This window comes from Falco cherrug, chromosome 7 (genome assembly GCF_023634085.1).
Source record: "Falco cherrug isolate bFalChe1 chromosome 7, bFalChe1.pri, whole genome shotgun sequence".
Lineage (NCBI taxonomy): Eukaryota > Metazoa > Chordata > Aves > Falconiformes > Falconidae > Falco > Falco cherrug.
The window spans coordinates 27,236,049-27,253,453 of record NC_073703.1 but is presented as its reverse complement, the minus strand read 5'-3'; the positions used below and the strand labels follow the sequence as shown (position 1 = coordinate 27,253,453).

The following is a 17,405-nucleotide window of genomic DNA, read 5'->3' as shown; positions in this document are numbered from 1 at the left end:
CAATTAAACTGTCCTCCAAGCATAACAAGAGCTGGAAAAGACAAAGACAAAGAACCATTCCAAGGCAGGGTGGTAGCAGTGATGCCAGCGGCATGAAGTACAGCGGGTACAACAACACGGCGTACCCAAAGTAATGGTTTGGCTGTGGAAGTGGTCGAAGGCACTCGGATTCCCACCAGTGCGGTTCGAGGGAATGCCAAGTTAGCAATAAATTAACATTTCAGTTACTTCATAATGAGAGGGACAGATAAAAAGGAGAAAAAAAATGCTAGAGGGGGAAAATGTAAAATTGCTGGGTTTGAAGTTGCCTTGTGTGGGAAAACGCCATTCCCTCAGAAAAGTGCAGATAAACAGATGGAATGTGAAGGCAGTTAATAGCAAAAGAAACATCTTTCTATTTGTTTTCAGTGATCCTATTTGCAGTTGCTGATTTTTAGCATTTCCCCCTGTTCTGGAGCTGGCATAACTTCTTTGGGTGCCATGACATCACTACAGCAGATCAAAACCAAGAAGGGACAAAAGGAATCATCTTTTTTTTTTCTTTTTCCTCCAGATTTACTCCAGGTTTCAGAAAGAAACCACAAATCTGATTATACCATTCTGAATCCCTAGCGAATGCAGGAACTCCTCCCTGGGGGAAGGGAGTGAGCATTAGTAAGAAATGCTAAGAAATAAAATAATACAAACTTTCTTCCATGAGCCCAAGGAAAAAAAAATCAAAAGCTTTTGCACTTAGAAATGTTGAGGCACAGTCCATGCATGTTCAGCTGCTTTTTTAAAAAGGAGGTTGGATAAGGGTGTACAAGACCTGTGATTTCTAGCAGTCCTCTGGCTTCACTGGGACTGCATATGCCCGCAGTGCTTACAGGCCGCACCGGGTAACTTGTGAAACAGACTTTTCAGTCACCGTGTGTTTATTTTCCTCTGAGCTGCCTTTCTCTGGCTGCTGTTCAGCGTCGAATGGGGGCTTCTCACGCCTGAGGGGAGCCCGGTGCGCAGGCCGGCCGGCCGGCCGGCCGGCCGAGCCACGGCTGCCCACGTTCACCTCTGCAGCTTTCCGTTTGCCCCTGTGCTGCCTGCTGGCGCTAAAACCAAGTTTTTAGTGAAAGCGAAAAGTAAAAACACGTTTTCCTGTCAAGCAAGGGTAGCCCGGAGTACGCTTTCTTCTAATTAACACTCAGCTTCCAGAGGAGTTGGTCTGGAGAGGCCAGGAGGCGGCTTACATGGAGCAGCCTCCTGAGGGGTTCGGGCTACCTCGCGTCTCTGAGGGACGGCGGCCGCGCGCCCCGGCCGCCCGCCATTTCCCCTCAGCGCGCCAGCCCCGGGAGGAGGGGCCGCGCCGCCTCAGTGCCGCGGCCATGGCGGGCTTCGTGCGGGAGCTGGAGCGGCGGGGCGGGCCGGCGCTGCGGCTGGAGCAGCGGGCGGCGGGCGGCGTGGGCTGCGTGGTGTGGGACGCCGCGCTGGTGCTCGCCAAGTTCCTGGAGACTGGCGCTTGTCCCCTCGCCCGCCGCCACGTCCTGGAGCTGGGCGCCGGCACTGGCGCCGTCGGCATCATGGCGGCCACGCTGGGGTGAGCGGCGGGCGGGAGGCCGGGGCCCCGCCGCCTGTTATCCCGCTTCGTTGTAGTATGGACGTGGAGTCTTTTAAATTCTCTCAAAACACGTATTTCTGTGCGTGGGCCGGCCCGTAACCCCGTGTGTGTTGCAGGGCGGACGTGACCGTCACCGACCTGGAGGAGCTGCAGGAGCTGCTGCTGCTTAATATAGAGAACAACAAACATCTGGTCACAGGGTCAGTCCGAGCCAAGGTACTGAAATGGTTTGTATGATCCTTTAACGTTTCTGTTTGCCTTTCACGGGGCTTCTGCTCTTGCTTTGTTAAATTGCCGGCTGTAGGTGAGCCCAGAGCTGTCAGAGGGGAGCCGGGTGTCAGAGCAGCAGTTCACTTCACACTCAGCCCTTTCTTTCGCAGCGCTTGTTGTCTTGTTACTGAAGCTTGTTTTCACCCTTTTTTTTTTTTTTTCTTTCCCCTCTTCTTTTTAGGGGTGAAGATGTAACAGAATTTCAGCCGCCTCCTGATTATATACTAATGGCTGATTGCATTTACTATGAGGAGGTAAATGAGGACTTTGAAAAAACTCTGTAGAAGGCTTCCTGGGGAAGGGTGTGGGTTCTGTGTGAGAAGTGTTCCAGTAAGTATTGTGCTTGCATCTCAGGCCCCGTGGTTTAGAGGAAAACATAGGACAAGACTGGAAAAGGTACTTTTAACAGATTCAAGGCTGTTTGATATTCAACCAGAGACTTCATGCTTAAAAAACACTATTTAAACTTAATATTTGCGTGTGTGTGTATGTGTCCCCTTGTTTTTGTTTTTACATTGGGAATCAAGTGTGAAGCAAAACATTGCGACTGATAGCTGTGAGCTGTTCAGCGCACTGGTAAATTAAATTTAATAATGCTGTGTCTGCGCTGTTTGGGTTCTCCTCATGCTCCCCTTAGGAAGGCAAAAGGAGAAATCATGCTCCAGCCAAGTGGTTGTTGTAGTCTGCCCCATCTCCTCAGCTGGAGCTCTGTAGGGTATGCAGAGAGAGCTAACAGAAGTTGCAAGAATAGGGAAATGACCTGGAGAACCCCATGTCCCAGTGCCCTCTCAGTGCTCTTACCAGCCCCTTGCATTGCCTCCCTGCGTATTGGTCCTGTTTCCATACACAGTGGTCTGGGTCTGAGCCATCTTCCAACAGTGGTTGAGAAAACTGACTTATGAAACATGTTAAGAAATACATTGTTGTGTGTCTCAAGGAAATGCCCACTCAGCAGTGTGGGATGTTTTTGGCTTTGATGCTAGTTCAGTTTTCTTGGTCAGTCTGTGAAACTCTTCTCCTATGCAGTCTCCCTTTCTCTGCTTTCCAGCTTGCCCCATGTTCTTGTCCCAGTTAAAGCACTAAAAATAACCCCCTGAAAAGAAAACTGGAAAGTTCCATCTTGGGTGAGCACTTTCTCTAGTTAGAGGGTGTTTTACCAGTAAAATGAACTTGAAATCTAAGTGCAAAATACTTAATCTCTTTTGGGCAGTCATTAGAACCGTTACTGAAGACACTGAAAGACCTTACTGGCCCTGATACCTGCATCTTGTGCTGTTATGAACAAAGGACTATGGGAAAGAATCCTGAAATTGAGAGAAAATACTTTGAGGTAAGTGTTTTTAACGTGCTTTTTAAACACTAGGAAAATAGCTTGGATGCAAGAGGTCTTTGTATGGGATCAGCTGAACGTCAATGGCAGTTGCTACACGTACAAGTTTGGGTTGACTGCACAAAATAGAGTTTGTAGCAGGAGAGGCACGTTTGTCTTTAGATGGGGCGGAAAATTTGGATGGCGATTCTTGAAGTTACTGTCCAACTCAGCAGTAGAGACTTTCTGGATACTTTCAGAGGTTTTCTTCCGTCAAAAAGTTGAACTAACCTTTCTTGCCTTGCTAATCTTAACTGTATTGATGCTTTTGATCCAGGCAGCCAGACTCGCATAGGTTGTTAAAAGCCTCTTGAGCCTGTGATACCTTCCAGGTTTGCAAAAGGGCCACCATACGTGAGGCAATAAAGCAATCATTTTTGTAGGAGCAAGTAAATTAGCAGCTGATTGCTGCCTTCTTTCTGCAGTGGTTTTCTTGACGTTACCAGAGGTTATGGGGAGGATTAAAGATTAGTCCAGTGAAAATTCATGTTCTTCTAGCATGTTCTGTTGAAAGCAGAGGGAAAATACAGGTAAAGTTTTCTGGAGTAGCTCAGGAACTCATGACTCTGCCAATTGATACAGCTGCTTTTGCAAAAATTTCCGCCCTCTACTGAGAGAGCATCAATAGGTGATATAATTAAATAGTCCAGCTGTATCTACTGTGCAGGTAAAGAAAAGGAACACAGCTGAATTCCTTCTAGGTTTGTGAGGATGACGGTTCAGTGCAGGATTTAACTCTGCCCCTGTGAGGGCTGCTGATAAGCAGCCCTTCTGCAGGAGTACTGGATTATATGTAATAATACTACTACTACTACAGAAAAAAAGGGGAAGGGCAAGAATTCCAGGGTGATTTGTACATGTTAAGAAAAGCATCTCTTTGATAATTAGCTGTGCCTTGGAACTCTTGTGGGGACCTGACTGTGAGGAGGGTTGCTATGACTGAGATCAGCTCTGATGAGGTGCCGCTCCCACAATAAACACGATAGGTGTAGGTGTTTCTGGATGATTTCTGCTTTCCTGTAATTTATTTCCTTCCTTGGCTTGCCAGGGTTCGGTTAATTTTCTAAGCATGTTGCAGAGTCAGTGCTTCCCCCCACCCCTCCCCTCCAGTTGAGAATGCTGGCAGAGGCAGGTGCTGCGGTTTGGCATAACACTTTGGAGATTGGAGGAAGCAGTGTTTTATCACAGGCTTTTAGATTTTTCTGAAATGTTGCAAGGTGTCTAGCTTTGCATTGGCACTAGAGTTGTTAAAATGAGGGTAAAAGTGCTGCGGGGGGCAAGGAGGAAGAATGGCTTGCATGTTTGTAGAGGCCTTTAGTGAAATGGTCCAACCGTGGTGGTTCTATCCTCCTAAGGCTTCTGGCCCTTGTATGGGTATATTTTGGGGCCTTTTAAACTGAGCACGCTTAGTTCAGAAGGGCAGTCTGTGTCATTTGAATTGATTTGTGTATTCTCTGATAACCAGCTGCTTCAGATGGACTTTGAGCTAGAAAAAATTCCCCTGGATAAGCACGATGAGGAGTACCGCAGCGAAGACATTCATATCGTGAATATCCACAGGAAACAAATGGTAGGTTAACTGGTGCAGCCAGTGCTGCCAGGAATTCACAGAGCTGCTGTTTACTTGGCACGGTGTGAGCGTTCCAGAGGCGAAGCTCTAAACTGACTGTGAAATACCATTAGGGACCCTGTGGAAGTGCAGACCAGAACCCTGCTTGTACAAAGGAGTTCCTTTGTCCCAAAACCCAGCGCTCTGCCAGGTGCCAGCCTTTGTCTTCAGCAGGACCGTCTTTGAGCTGCACGCTGACTTTCTCTTCTGCTTCCACACTGTCGTGCAGTGGGATCTCCAAACTGGAGTTTTAAGACAGTGAAGTAATAAAAATAACATGCCCAGTGCTGCTTTTAGTACTGTGTGCTCTGCTGTAGAGCCCTCTCCCCAAAACCAGTCTGTAGAGGTGGGACTTAGCACCTGTCAGGGTTGGTTTGTTCATTTTTTGGTTAAGTGATGGAGCAGACGGTTATGCATGAAGAAAATACTTTGCATATTGTGCTGACACAACATGTAGGTCCAGTGCTTAAACAAAAGCGGGCCACTTAAAAATCCATACCTTTTTTTTTTTTTTTTTAAATCTCTTCACAGAATTTTCCATCATGAGATCTTTGACCACAGTATCTGTCCTCTGGCAGCCGGTTGAGCTCTGGAGAAGAGGGAGAGGGTATAGAATAACACCACAAAGGAACTGTCTCCCGTGTGGTTTGTGACTCATCTACAGAAAACGGCCTCTCGATGGTGGACTTGGCATGAGGCACCAGAAGAAGTGGGCTCGTTAGCCTAGATCCACTGATAGTGCCTTCCAAGGAGGACAGATGTGAGCTGCTGATGTCTGCCGGCTGAGGCAGAGGAAGGCAGAAAACGGAACCAGAGCTTCACCCAGAGCAGCGCTGGGTGCACCTACTGGTTACCTCTGCCGGGCAGCAGCTTGTTGGCTTGCCGAGTGCTTGCAGAGCAGATCTGAGGACACCACGCCCAAGTCTCTGCGAGGAGAAAGCTGAGCAGGCTCAATCACACAGCCCCAGATAGCCAGTCCATGAAACTTTTGTGCTCGAGGTGGGACTCAGATGGTGGGGTTTTGTTTGTCATTTGGTTTTTTTTAAAGCCTGTGGTTTCTGTGTCATTCCTGTGTTGCAGAGGTCCTGGGAGTCTCATTCCAGGAGCAGGGGCTGTCATGGGGGTAGGTACCGGACGGATGAAACACACAGGTGGTCCCTGCGCCTGTGCAAAACTGTTCTGCCTTTTGATTTCACCTTCGCTGTTTTAGTATAATGATCTACAGCTTTAAAGTTTTGACACCTTCAAACAGTTCTGGTGAGCAGATTTGTTGTTGCTGGTGGTATTCCTCACCAAGCTGCCTCTTGTTGCGCAGCGATGGCTTTGAGATTTTAATTTCAAAGGAAATCACTTCTGCTCGGTAGTGGAAGCGGCCGTGGCTGCCTGCGCCATCTCGCAGCCCTGAGCGCGCGCTGTGAAAGTAGGTCTGCAACAGGGGTGCTGCTGGGGGTAAATGTAACAGCCTGTTCCAGTTCCTCCTTCACGCTGCCCACAGCGCCAGTAGTCCCTACTGTAGAAACCAGAGCATTTAAGCTGAATCTGGTGGGTTTTCTCAAAACCTCGCTTCTTGTGTGTGTGGGGAGCTTTGTCCGCAGGCACCCAGGTGCTTTCTGTACCTGCCCTGAGCTTGGCCTCCCTTTATCTGCAGTAAGAGCATTCCTTGCGAACTTCACACTTCACAAAACACTCTCCTGGCTTGCAGAGCACAACAGCGATGATTAGTGAATGCACGGCAAAGCGAGAAAGTAATTTGTCGTAACCACACGCATTATTTGTTAAGTTGTTATGAAAAGAGCTCCTTAATTAACCAGTGGCCTGCAGGAAGATATTTACTGGCATGTTTATGCCAGCATGGCTTCCTGGGTGGAAACTCTGGTTGCAGAAGTTATCTGAAGGTGCGCTGTAAGGACAGTGCGAGAGCTGTGCTGTATTCTGGTAGCATCTCCCTGCAAGCACAGCCTCTTTGCTGACTGCACAACCCCAAGAGGGGAGAGCTGCTCAACTTGGAGCCGTGCCGAAATCCCAGCCATGGTGGGGATGATGTGCCAGAGCACGAAGGGGCTGGTGTCCCACCGGGGCAGGTCAGCATCCTGCTTGGGGCCAGGTGCTGAGGGTAGCTGGTGGCGGTGCAAGGGGAGGAGCAGCGTTTCCCAGGGGTTTGGTGCTGACAGAATAATTGTATTTTATCTATGGGGCGTGTGATTTCAGCACTTCCTTTTGTATGCGGCATCAGATCTCTTGTTGAGAAGAAAAAAGGGAGGAAGTCATGCTTTTCTCTTCTCCGTGTGCACCCACTGGCTGCTCCTCTGTGCTTTATGCTTGTAATGCTCAAATTGTGAACAGTCATCAAGCAAGAGGGACCTTGGGGCGGGGGGCTGGGTGCTGTTACCCTCCCTGCGCCATCTCCCCGTCACCGGCTGCACCCCCTGCGAGGGGTCGTGTAAAACCCAACCACTTCAGCTGCCGCTGATCGGTCTCTGAAGAGGAAACCGCTGCTAACCAGGGCAGTGGGGAGAGGGGGTCACGTGCACGGCTGCTCTGCGTCTTGTCCCTGGAGCCACCAGATGAAACAGCCGCTTTTTTGGTGGGGGGGGTGGGGTGGGGGAGAAAGTGCTTTTGGAAAGGAGATCGGGATCCTGCCGGGGCTGAGCTCTGCGGTGGCTGGGGGGTTACCGCTCTTAACAGGAGCGGGCATGGGGCCCTCGGAAAACGGGGTGCAAGGGAGACACTGGTCCTGCTTCTTTCCGGCCTCTCCCATCCCACTGGCTTTTTGTCCCGGCCCTGTCCCCTTGGGGACAGCGTGTGTGGGTGCCGCTGCCCTGAACGTGGGGTCCCTTTGGCGAGGTTCAGCTGCGGTGCTCGACAGTGCCTGCGCGCAGCTTTGCGGGTGTGGTGGGGGCTCTGCCCGGCCTCTGGGGCACCGCAGGCGCTCCTGAGTCACAGCAGCTGTCCCTGCCGGGCCAGCCCAGCGTGCCCCCGTGCTCCCCACATGAGAGGTCATCCCTCCCTTGGCCCCAGCAGGTGCACAGCCGCCTCCGAGCTGGCTGCTGTAGGAGCCAGCAGCGCTGAAGCCGCAGCGTCTGAGCTGGGTGCCCATCCTCTGCATCATCGTGGCAAAATGTGATCACAGCCTCGCAAGAGAGAGCAGCAGGCCTCCCTGCCGCGCAGCTGTGGGAGCCGGGTTAGTGCCGCCGGTTACAGGCAGAGATGTTTGGGGCACCAGCGCGTTTGCCGAACATCGTGCTTAAAGAATGGAACACTTTCAGGAGTAATTTGAACACCAACTGGAACGACGGAAAGTGTGCTGTGTGGGTGGCAGGTGCAGAGGCTCCAGGTGACTTCCACATGGGAGCAACAATACTTGTGTGCCGGGATGGCACTGCCTCGCGCTTGGGTCTGGCTGCAGCCTTGGCAGGTGGCTCGTTCCTGCCCAGTCCCTCTGGTAGCACCTGTGTCTCAGCCATGCCGATGGCAGTGCCATCGTCCTGTGGTCCTGCTGGGGCTTTGCCAGGCCGCTTACCCTTTGCTGTGATAGCCGATGGAGCTTTTCGCTTCTGCTTAGATTGACAGTGCAGTCGGGGATGGAGCACGGGGTTTGATGCCAGCTCAGCACCAGCCTCATAAATCGCTGGTGGCTTCTTGTCACAATAGTAGTCATGACACAACTCGGAAACCTGTGGGACCTCAGGAGATTCACCCTCTGATGCTCTCTGATTATTTTTTTCCTTTCCTAGGCAGAGGAGAGTGCAGCTGTCACAGAGTGTGCCAGGGTCCAGATCTGGCCATCTGCCAGCAGTTCCCCCCTGTCCCCTGGTGCTGCTGCTAAGCCCCCAGGACTGTGTGGGGCCAGGACCTGCACCCACGCATCCCATGGGGCTGGTGGCTTCGCTTGGGAAAGTCTGTCCTCTGCAGCTGTATAATCATTTTCTGTGGCACGTAATCCTAGACAAATGGATTTTCCTCTTAGAAAATGATACTTCTTCCTGGCAGCATTAAGAGAGAATGTTAGAAAAGGCTTTTTATTACGGTGGATCTGCTCCTGCTCCCACAAACTGCAGCCAGCCCTCGGTAAACAGGCAAATGGCTCAGGTAAACTGTGTCCCTGGTTCATTTTGAGGGAGCAGCTGCGCCTGAGCCTGTGGCTGATGCTGCCGTTGTGCCATTTCCTGAGCCTCAGAGGCTGAGGCACTGCAGCAAACGGCAGAGCAAGGCCATCGCTTGCCCGCTTGGCAATGGGAGATTCTGTACGGGGCTCCCATCCTCAACTGCACTTGCCTCCCACCTTGTAGATCCCCGAGGGGTTGGCTGTGCCCGGCTGCAGGAGATGAGCATGGCATCCCTGTTTGCCCATGCCCTCCCTGGAAAAAAAAAACCCAACAAAACAACAAAAGAAACCAACTCAAAACTGTATCAACTTTGTCTGTTTTCTGCAAAAGGGCTGGGCAAGGCTCCCCGGTGACTGGCAGCCGTGGCACTGGTGGGTGACCGTGATGCCGGTGGGGAGGATGCAGATAGCAACCCCCGGCCTCGTTAGTGGCATTCCAAATGGCCCGTGTTCTGCCAGCCTGGCCTGGGCGTGCTGGGTGGGATGGGGATGCTCCTCGGTGGCTGTGGCTGCTGAGCTGAGCCAATGTGGCTGCTGGGCCCGGCGCGTGCTGCGGGCACGGTCCCACGGGCAGGCGGGAGGGGAGGGTTCAATTTTCTGTGGCTGCCAGCATGTGGGATGCAGGGAGAGGGATCACAGCCTTCGCCTCCTGAAATGGCGTAGGTCCAAACCTGCCAAGGGCTCACAGCCACGGCCATGCCTCCTGTCCCCCCAGGGGCGGGGAAGCCGCGGGACCTCCAGCTCGTGGCCCAGCAGCTGTCTTCTTTCACACCGTGAAACAAGAAAAGTTTTATTTTCTGCTGTGAGCGAATGGTGAGGGCTTTGCAACAAAGAGGCCAGCGAGTGCCTGCTCCTACGGTGGTGGGCAGCTGCAGGCGTGGGTGCGAGTGTTTGGGTGCTCCCAGTGCTGGGGAGTGACACCTCGGTAGGGCGATGGGCTGTGTGGTCCATGCTGGCATCCAAGTTCAGCGGCCCCTTCTGAGGATATCCTTTTCCCAGCCCCCGGCCTGTGGGAAGGGGAAGGAAGGTGCTGATGAGCAGAGAAAGCGGTGGCTGCAACTCCGGCAAATGGTTTTTTGGCCTTTGGAGATGTTTCTGGAGGATGGTTCCTGCTGCCCTTTGGGAATGATGGCTTAGTCCACCCCAGGTTTGCCGTGGGAGGTTTCTCCTGTTGCTGCAAGCTGTGAGGCCCGTGTGCCTGAGGCGGCGTGGCCCACAAGCAGCACCTCTGTCTTCATGCTTGTAATTAGCGTGTGCCAAGTATTTCTGCCTTCGCAAGCTGTGGGGGGAGCCAAGGGCTTGTCGGGGTGACGCAGAACGAGTGGCAATGCAGCTTTGGCGGCTTCGTTATTTTTTTAGTCCTTTTGCACTTATGGGTTTGCTTTTTTTTTTTTTTTTTTTTGTAAAAAGGAAAAGACTGCATAAGGGAGAAGACGGCAGTAGGCGGGAGAGAGGTGGGGACGCCTTGGGGAAGCAGCCGGGCTGGAGACAGCTCTTGCCGAGCTGGGATGTGGTCCCTGGTACCCTGCCAGCGCCTGCTGGGAAGCGCAAGCAGCCCCATGCTGGTGGCTGGTCCGGCTGGCGGCAGGACGCATAGCGTGGCCTCTTCACACGCACTGCCACGAGTTCACCCATTTCCTTCCTCTCGCCAGGACCAGGCGGGCAAAAGCCTTCTTCCGTGCCCTGCCCCAGAGGTTTCGCTCATGGTGATGCAGCGCTCAGCGACCTTGAGGCCCCATCCCGACACGTCCCCATCCCGACACGTCCCAGTCCCTGCTGAGCCCGCGCTTCCCATTGTGCCTGAAACCTCTGACTCATCCGTCTCGCGGCCGGGCCGAGCTGCTGCACCCCAGTGTAATCCCCGGCGTGTGGCAGGGCAGCCGTCACCTCCCGGCTCGCTGGCCTTTCTGTTCCCTTCTGCAGCCACAGCTTCTCCTCCTGCTCCGACCACCCGCTGGAGCCCGGCCCTCCTCCAGCTCCACTTGAGCAGAATCCTGGCCCAAGGGCCTGGGTGCAGGGCATTAATTTGCCTCTGGTTAGGACCTGTGCTGCCCCAAGGGGAAAAAAAAAATGCCATTGTGTCCCTAATGGGGATGGATATGATGCCAGGCTGGCTGGCTGCTCCCCGGCTCGCCATAGGCACCCTTGCCTGCATGCTGGGACCAGTTTTCATGCCCAGGGTGATGCACGGACTCATACCCAGCGCATCCTCTGGGAATCCGGTCTGAAGCCATGGATGAAGTTGTTGGTGATGGTTTTCTGCTCGTGCTTGGATAGCAGCGCACGTTTTGCTCCCCCTGCACAGGCTGGCAGCGTGAGCTCAACCCAGCTGAGGTGTGGTGGCTTCTGAGGGCTGGTGAGGCCGTGTGGTGGCGTGTTGTCCATGTGTCCCTGTGGATTCCCAAGCTCCGGCCACCTTCAGTGAGCATGGGGTCCCATAAGATGCCTTAAATGAAAATAAAACAGTGAAACAACCCAACACGTGCTGTGCTGAGCATCATCCTGAAGGGAAAATCACCACTGCTGTGCCTGGTGGGGGGTCCTGGAGGGGCTTTGGGCTCTATCTCCTGTTGGTGCTGGCTCATCCACCGCTCCCAACCTGGGGCAGGATACGAGCTCAGGAGCAAGGCACCATCAGGCAGGGGTAAAGCCGGCAGCCGGGTGTGCGGCAAGGAGGAAGCAGCTCCCAAAAGCCAAGTTTGGGGAAGCAGCATGTCCCTACACACCCATGCTCTGGGGCTGCCGCCACCTCCATCCCCTTTCTGTGCTTCCAAAACCCTGCTCGTGGTGACATCCATGGCAGCGAGCACAGCTCAGGTGTCCCCCCGCTGCTGCTTCACCGTGCCAGGCATGTTCAGGTACCAAATTCAGCGTGGCTGATTTTGGGGCAGTGCATCACTTCTTTGGAGGAGTTCATCACTTTTTTGGGATGTGCATCATTTTGGGGAGAGCGGCATGGGTGCGGGGGTTGCTTCCCACCTTGGCTCACAGCCTTTCCCACCGCACACAGGGCCCAGAGCCTTCCAAGGGCCCTGGCGCAAGAGGAAGCCAAGTGGGCAGGAGGGTGCCATGAGCCCTGTGGGAGCTGGGAGGTCCCCTGGGGAGCCAGGAGGACCCCGCCGCCGCGTCCCTGCAGCCCACACCACGGGGGTCCCTCCTGCAGTTCAGTGCCTCCTGCCCTGGCCCACGCAAGAGCTCCCCAGGGTGGTGTCGCACCCACTGCCCCATGTCCTTGTCCAGCCCTTTTAGGTGCCCAATTTCCTTTTGATTTGAATGCAAAGAGTTAAACAGCTACAAGCTCGTGTGGATTTGGGCCAGATATTTAAAGATCCACGGCTGGGAAAGGGGAGGTGTGATACTCTCCAAACGCTCCCCGCAAACACCTCGGAGGCTCCCGCTGCCAGCGCCGTCCCCATGCTCCCAGCAGCGGATGGTGGGGGAGAGGCAGAAAAAGCCTTTCTCCTATTTTTAGCTCTTCGCTGGTGTCATTAGAATAATTTGGGATTGGAAAAATGTTGCTATGCAAAATTGCCCGGCGAGGCAAAACTCAAAACATAAAGCTCTGGGATGCTGCAGGGTAAAGGTGATGGGGATGGAAAGGAAACACGTGGCCATGGTCAAACGAGAGCTGCCTGGGGAGCGTGGGTGGTGACAGGGACAAGCCGTGCCGGAGTGACACAGAGCAATTTAATAGACACGTCCTTAATACCATCCCAGGAGAGGGGGGTTTAAATAGAGACGAGGTGCCTCCCAGGGCAGGTTATCCAGGCTAGCGGGACACGCTCAGCCCTGTGCAAGTGCCGGGGCTGCTTCTGCAGCCTTGTCAGCAATGCCACCAAGGCTCCTCGTCCTTTCCACAGTGATGTCCCCTTAGTCAGCCCTTGCAAATGCCCCTCTGCAGCCTGGCGTGCTGAGAATAAAATAAATCGGGAAGGGCTGAGCATTATATGAAGAGCTGAGCTAAACGGGAGCTCAGCAAGGCCTTGTCAGCAAATGTCCTCCTGCTGAACCGGGACCAAACCAGTAGGAATTACACCCAGAAATCACACCCCATCTGAGCCAGAGCTCAGGCAGGTGCCATGGCCGTGTGGGCCAAGCCCCGGCCTCAGCTCGCAACCACCGTCCGCCCCACCTGGATCTCTCCCACCCTCGTCCTCCTTCACCCCTTGGACAACTTGGCAAAGTCCAAAGCTAAACATTAGCTCAGGTCTTACAGCAGCTGCCGATGGCCAATGCACCGCCCTCGGCCGTCCCCTGGCCAGGTCAACCCTCGTCCCCTTGGACTCAGCCTCCACCTCCACACATTTATCCACTTGATTTAAGGTGCTGCCTGGTACTTCTGCCGCCGCCTAGGGCCAACCATCATGCACCTTTTCCCCTGTCTATGCCCTGAAAGGCAGCATCTCCCCTGTGGCATGTCCCCGGTGGTCCTCACCAAACCCCCTTCCCTGTGCAGCGTTGCCCTCTGTGTCTTCCAGTTCCCCTTGCACCGCTCCTCCTTTCTGTCCCGGGAGCTTCAGCCATCCCCCAAAATATCTGATTTCACATCCCGATCTTGCAGCACGAGTTCATCCACGTCACTGCCCCGGCAAAGGCTGCAAGTACAAACATTTGGGCTGTTTATTTGACTGCAGCCTGTTCCTGGCAGGGGTTTGTCAGGGCCGTCCTGCATTTGTGGTACCTCCGCCCCAAGTCTTTTGGTTTTGCAAATCGGATCGTGGGAAAAGTCATCGGCAGCCTTAGGAGGGTGGCTGGGTGGGAGAGCATCCTTCCCGCCCCCCCTGCCAGGCCAGAGGAGGAGCAGAGCATCTTCCTCTGCAACCAGATATGTGAAACGGAGCGTGGGGGCTCATGGCGAACCCTGTGCAAGTGGCTGTCGGGTCTTGGAGGCTGAGTCAGACCCGTGTGGGCGTGATGGCTGCCGTACCACTGCTGTATGCCATGGCACCTCGGAAGCCAATGCTGCGGCCAAGCCAACTGGGTAAATGGGACAAAAGAGTCACCCTGAGCAGAGTGACAGCCATGAGTCCTACACCACCTCCCCTCCCTCACACCAGGGGCTATGCCATGCCACACGCACCTCCTGGCTATCAAAGGTCCTTTTTGGGGGGAATAAACCCCACTAAAGGGCAAGGATGGCTCCTCTCCAGCCCCGGCAGTGCCACCCCACAGCCCCCGTCCCCAAGGGACCTCGCTGAGGGTCCCCATGTGCCACAGACACGTTGCCAGCTCTGTTTGAGCCCCCGCCGGACCGGCAGGGTGGAGTGTGGAGTGCGATCGTTGCACAGTTAATTGGATTTGGCCGCTGCTGCGACAGAAGGGCAGGGGGATTAGGGCGCAGGGGAGGAATTACTGGCAGGGGCGGGAGCTGCCCTCGGGGTCTTTTGTCAGGGGGGATTATTGGTGGGGGCTGATGGACAGGGTTGGATGTTGTGGTTGGGATGGTCAGTGTAATCGCTTGTTGCAGCACCACGGGTGGCCCTCGGGGATGGGTGTAGGGGGGCTGCGAGGTTCACCCCCTCCATGGACAAACCTCTGGGCTCTGCTTGGGCTGAAGGTGCAGTGCCGGGGATGAAGGATGCTCTGGGCACCTCTGCATGAAGGAGGCTACTCTGCCCACCGCCATGTGATGGGAAGGGGCTGTGTCCCCCCGCCATGCACTCCCCAAACGGATCAGCAGCTACTGAAACCCACCCAACAGCTGCTAGCAAACGATGGAGTCATCCTTTCCTGGTGATGTCCTGCAGTCCTACAGGCAGCCCTTTTTGAGCCTGTTTAGCTGCTGGTATTGACTGTACCTGCAGGGTCAGATCCTGCCCCTCCTGGGTCCAGGGGTCTCTAAAGCAAATGGGGACCCTGCGGCGAGGCAGAGGGGTGAGCAGCTCTCAGGATGGGGCTGTGCTTTTTGCTGATAAAGAGCAGCTCGGAGGTTCCCAGCGAGGGGGAAACATCAAAAATGCCCCATGAAAGGACTATGGGTGCTAGCTCCAGCCCCAGGTGGGGAGAGGAGCATCACGAGGGGCGGGGTCCTCCCACCCCTGTCCTGCCATGGTGCTCCCACTCTGCCAGAGGAGTGAAATGCCTCATTTCCATGGAAATGAGTGAGAAATGAGCTCCCCAAATCTTCTGGACATTGGCCATCGTGCTGCCAAGCTTGCAGGGAACCTCTCAGGACAACCCAACCCGGGGGGCAGGGAGCACACAGCAACCCGCACCCAGAGTTGGCCCAAACACCTAATTAGTGTTAAAATAACCAAAAAAACCCCACCTTCGAACTAAGTAGCTGCTGCGGTTTTTGGTGTGTGGCATGGATAAGCCCCTGCAGGGCTGTGCCGAAGGGAGGGGGCTGCACGTGGCCACTTGTCATTAACGGTGGCTGTTTCGTTTCCTCTTAAGCAAGGCGGCGGGTTGCTCTGTGACTGGTGCTGGACGAGATAAACTCGCCTGAGGAAAGCAATGCCCTGAGCCATGGCGTGGGGGGCTCGAGACCCTTTTGGGATTTGCTGTGGAGGGGGAAAATGATGGGCATCTGCCCATGCCACCACCCAGGGTGCATCCCTCAGCAGGAGCATGGCAGTGCTGGCAGTTGGGATTTTGGGTGATGCCGGGCTCGGGGAGGACACTGGCTCTGCTCCGGGTCTGCCGGGAGCTGATAAACTGGCTGGAGCACGGCCACTCCTCCAGAAAACTGAAAATCAGGAGAAGCCGGTGGAGCTGAGAAAGCGATGTAGTACAGCAGCTGGAAGTCACCGCGTCACCTCCCAGCTCAGGGGCTGGCCGGGGCCACCCAGAGCATCCCCTGAAATGAAGCATCCGTCAGGCAAATTCAGCGCGTCGTGGCGGTGATGGGGAATCCCAGGGACAAATCCTGGGGACTCAGCAGTGCTGTGGGAGCCAGGTCAGACTGTGTCACCAGTCACCCCTTATCCCCGCAGGACACCACTGCCTTTTACCACCAGGAAGGTCCTCAAGTATTTATTTTGGGAGGCTGGAGGGAGAGGATGGCTTGTCCCTGCTGTCACCACCCCACTGCCTGGGGTGACAAAGCTGCCGCCAGCAGGAGAAGCGGCAGCCGGCGCGCTGGCCATACAAGACCCACATTCATCTGGGGGGGCCTGGGGGAGTTGGGGAGCTGCTCAGGACTGCCCGAGCCACCCAGGGCAAGTTTGAGCAGTCTGGGAACAGGTAATACCTGCCGCACCTCATGGCGGGGATTATGGGCGCAGCCGCTGGGGCGGGCACCGCTCCCAGCTGGCGTCAGCCGTGAGGAAAAGGAGGACGAGTGGCAGAGAGGGTCCGGGGGAAGCAGAATTGTCCTTCGTACCTGCCGCCGGTTTGCTCTGGGTGCTCAGCAAAGCAACCTCCACGGCATGGCATTGCCCCGTGGCCGGCACAGCCCAGGAGCCGTGGGCAGAGGGGGAGACAGAGGCACCCAAGGGTGGCCAGGAAGCTTCAGAGAATCTCCCTTTACACCCAGATCCCCAGTTTGCAACTGAAACCCGGCGTCAGTGGGGTTTGGCAAAGCCAAGAGTGTGATTCACCCGGAGCAAAACTGGGCACTCCCATAGGGACTGGGCTGTGACATGTGGCTCTGGTCGGTGCGCGCTGGGCATCAGCATGAGGGCTGCCTTCAGCCTGACAAACGTCTTTGGTCAACAGGTTTTTGACCTTACCAAAACGCAGGGGAGCGGCAGGGTTTTACGCTGCAGAAAGTGGTGGCCGGTGTCCACTGTGCAGGAGTTAATTTTTTCTTTATGCTAATTGTGAGGGGAAGTGAAGAATGCCCTTAATATGAGGGCAGATCAGCCGTGCAGAACAGGCTTGATTTACCAGCCCATGCACAAAAATCCCGGCTCTCACCCTTGCCATAGCAACAGGGAAACGCAGGGTATTCTGCTCATCCAGCCAAAAAGCCACCCGGGATGCCCTCCTCGGGGACATCCATTACTCTCACCAGTGAACGTGCCCTCTCCAGACATCCCTGTGGGGAAAATTAAGACTCAAAGCAATATTTACTGGGGTTTAAAAGACTCCTGGGGAGGTCTGGTTGCAACGGATGGTTGGCTTTGCCTCGTGCTTAGGAGCCCTGACTGGGTAGTGGGGTCTGATGGGACCCATCTTGGCTGGAGGTGTCCCACCACTGAGTCCTGGGAAGGACACTTGGTCCAGGGGGTGACCTGGTTCACCCCAGCTTCTCCCACCCCTCTTCACAGCATGTCCTAAATCCAGCTGAACAGCTGAACAGCTGGATTTAAGGCATGCTGGGAAGAGGGGTGGGAGACCCTGGGCCCCCTCGCACCACAAGCAGCGGGAACTGGGATGGAAAACACTTGCTCCAGTTTGCAATCCGTCACACACCGCCGCAGCCACCGGGGTGATTTATTTTTACAGCTCTCGCAGCCTCTGGTTGACCAGCTTTGGACCCAGCCCATCGCTGGGCCAATGGTGAAGGTCGGGGTGG

At 54.7% G+C, this 17,405-nt stretch overlaps 1 protein-coding gene across 1 annotated transcript; it reads left to right on the top strand.

The window, feature by feature from the left end:
• The first annotated feature begins 1,318 nt into the window (after window positions 1–1,318).
• VCPKMT (valosin containing protein lysine methyltransferase) lies at window positions 1,319–6,090 on the top strand. The gene is made up of 6 exons (XM_014277418.3): window positions 1,319–1,570; window positions 1,708–1,818; window positions 2,043–2,115; window positions 3,072–3,191; window positions 4,696–4,800; window positions 5,371–6,090. Exons 1-6 carry the CDS (start codon window positions 1,359–1,361, stop codon window positions 5,383–5,385), a joined length of 636 nt encoding a protein of 211 aa, XP_014132893.2. The 5' UTR covers window positions 1,319–1,358; the 3' UTR covers window positions 5,386–6,090.
• Window positions 6,091–17,405: the final 11,315 nt, after the last annotated feature.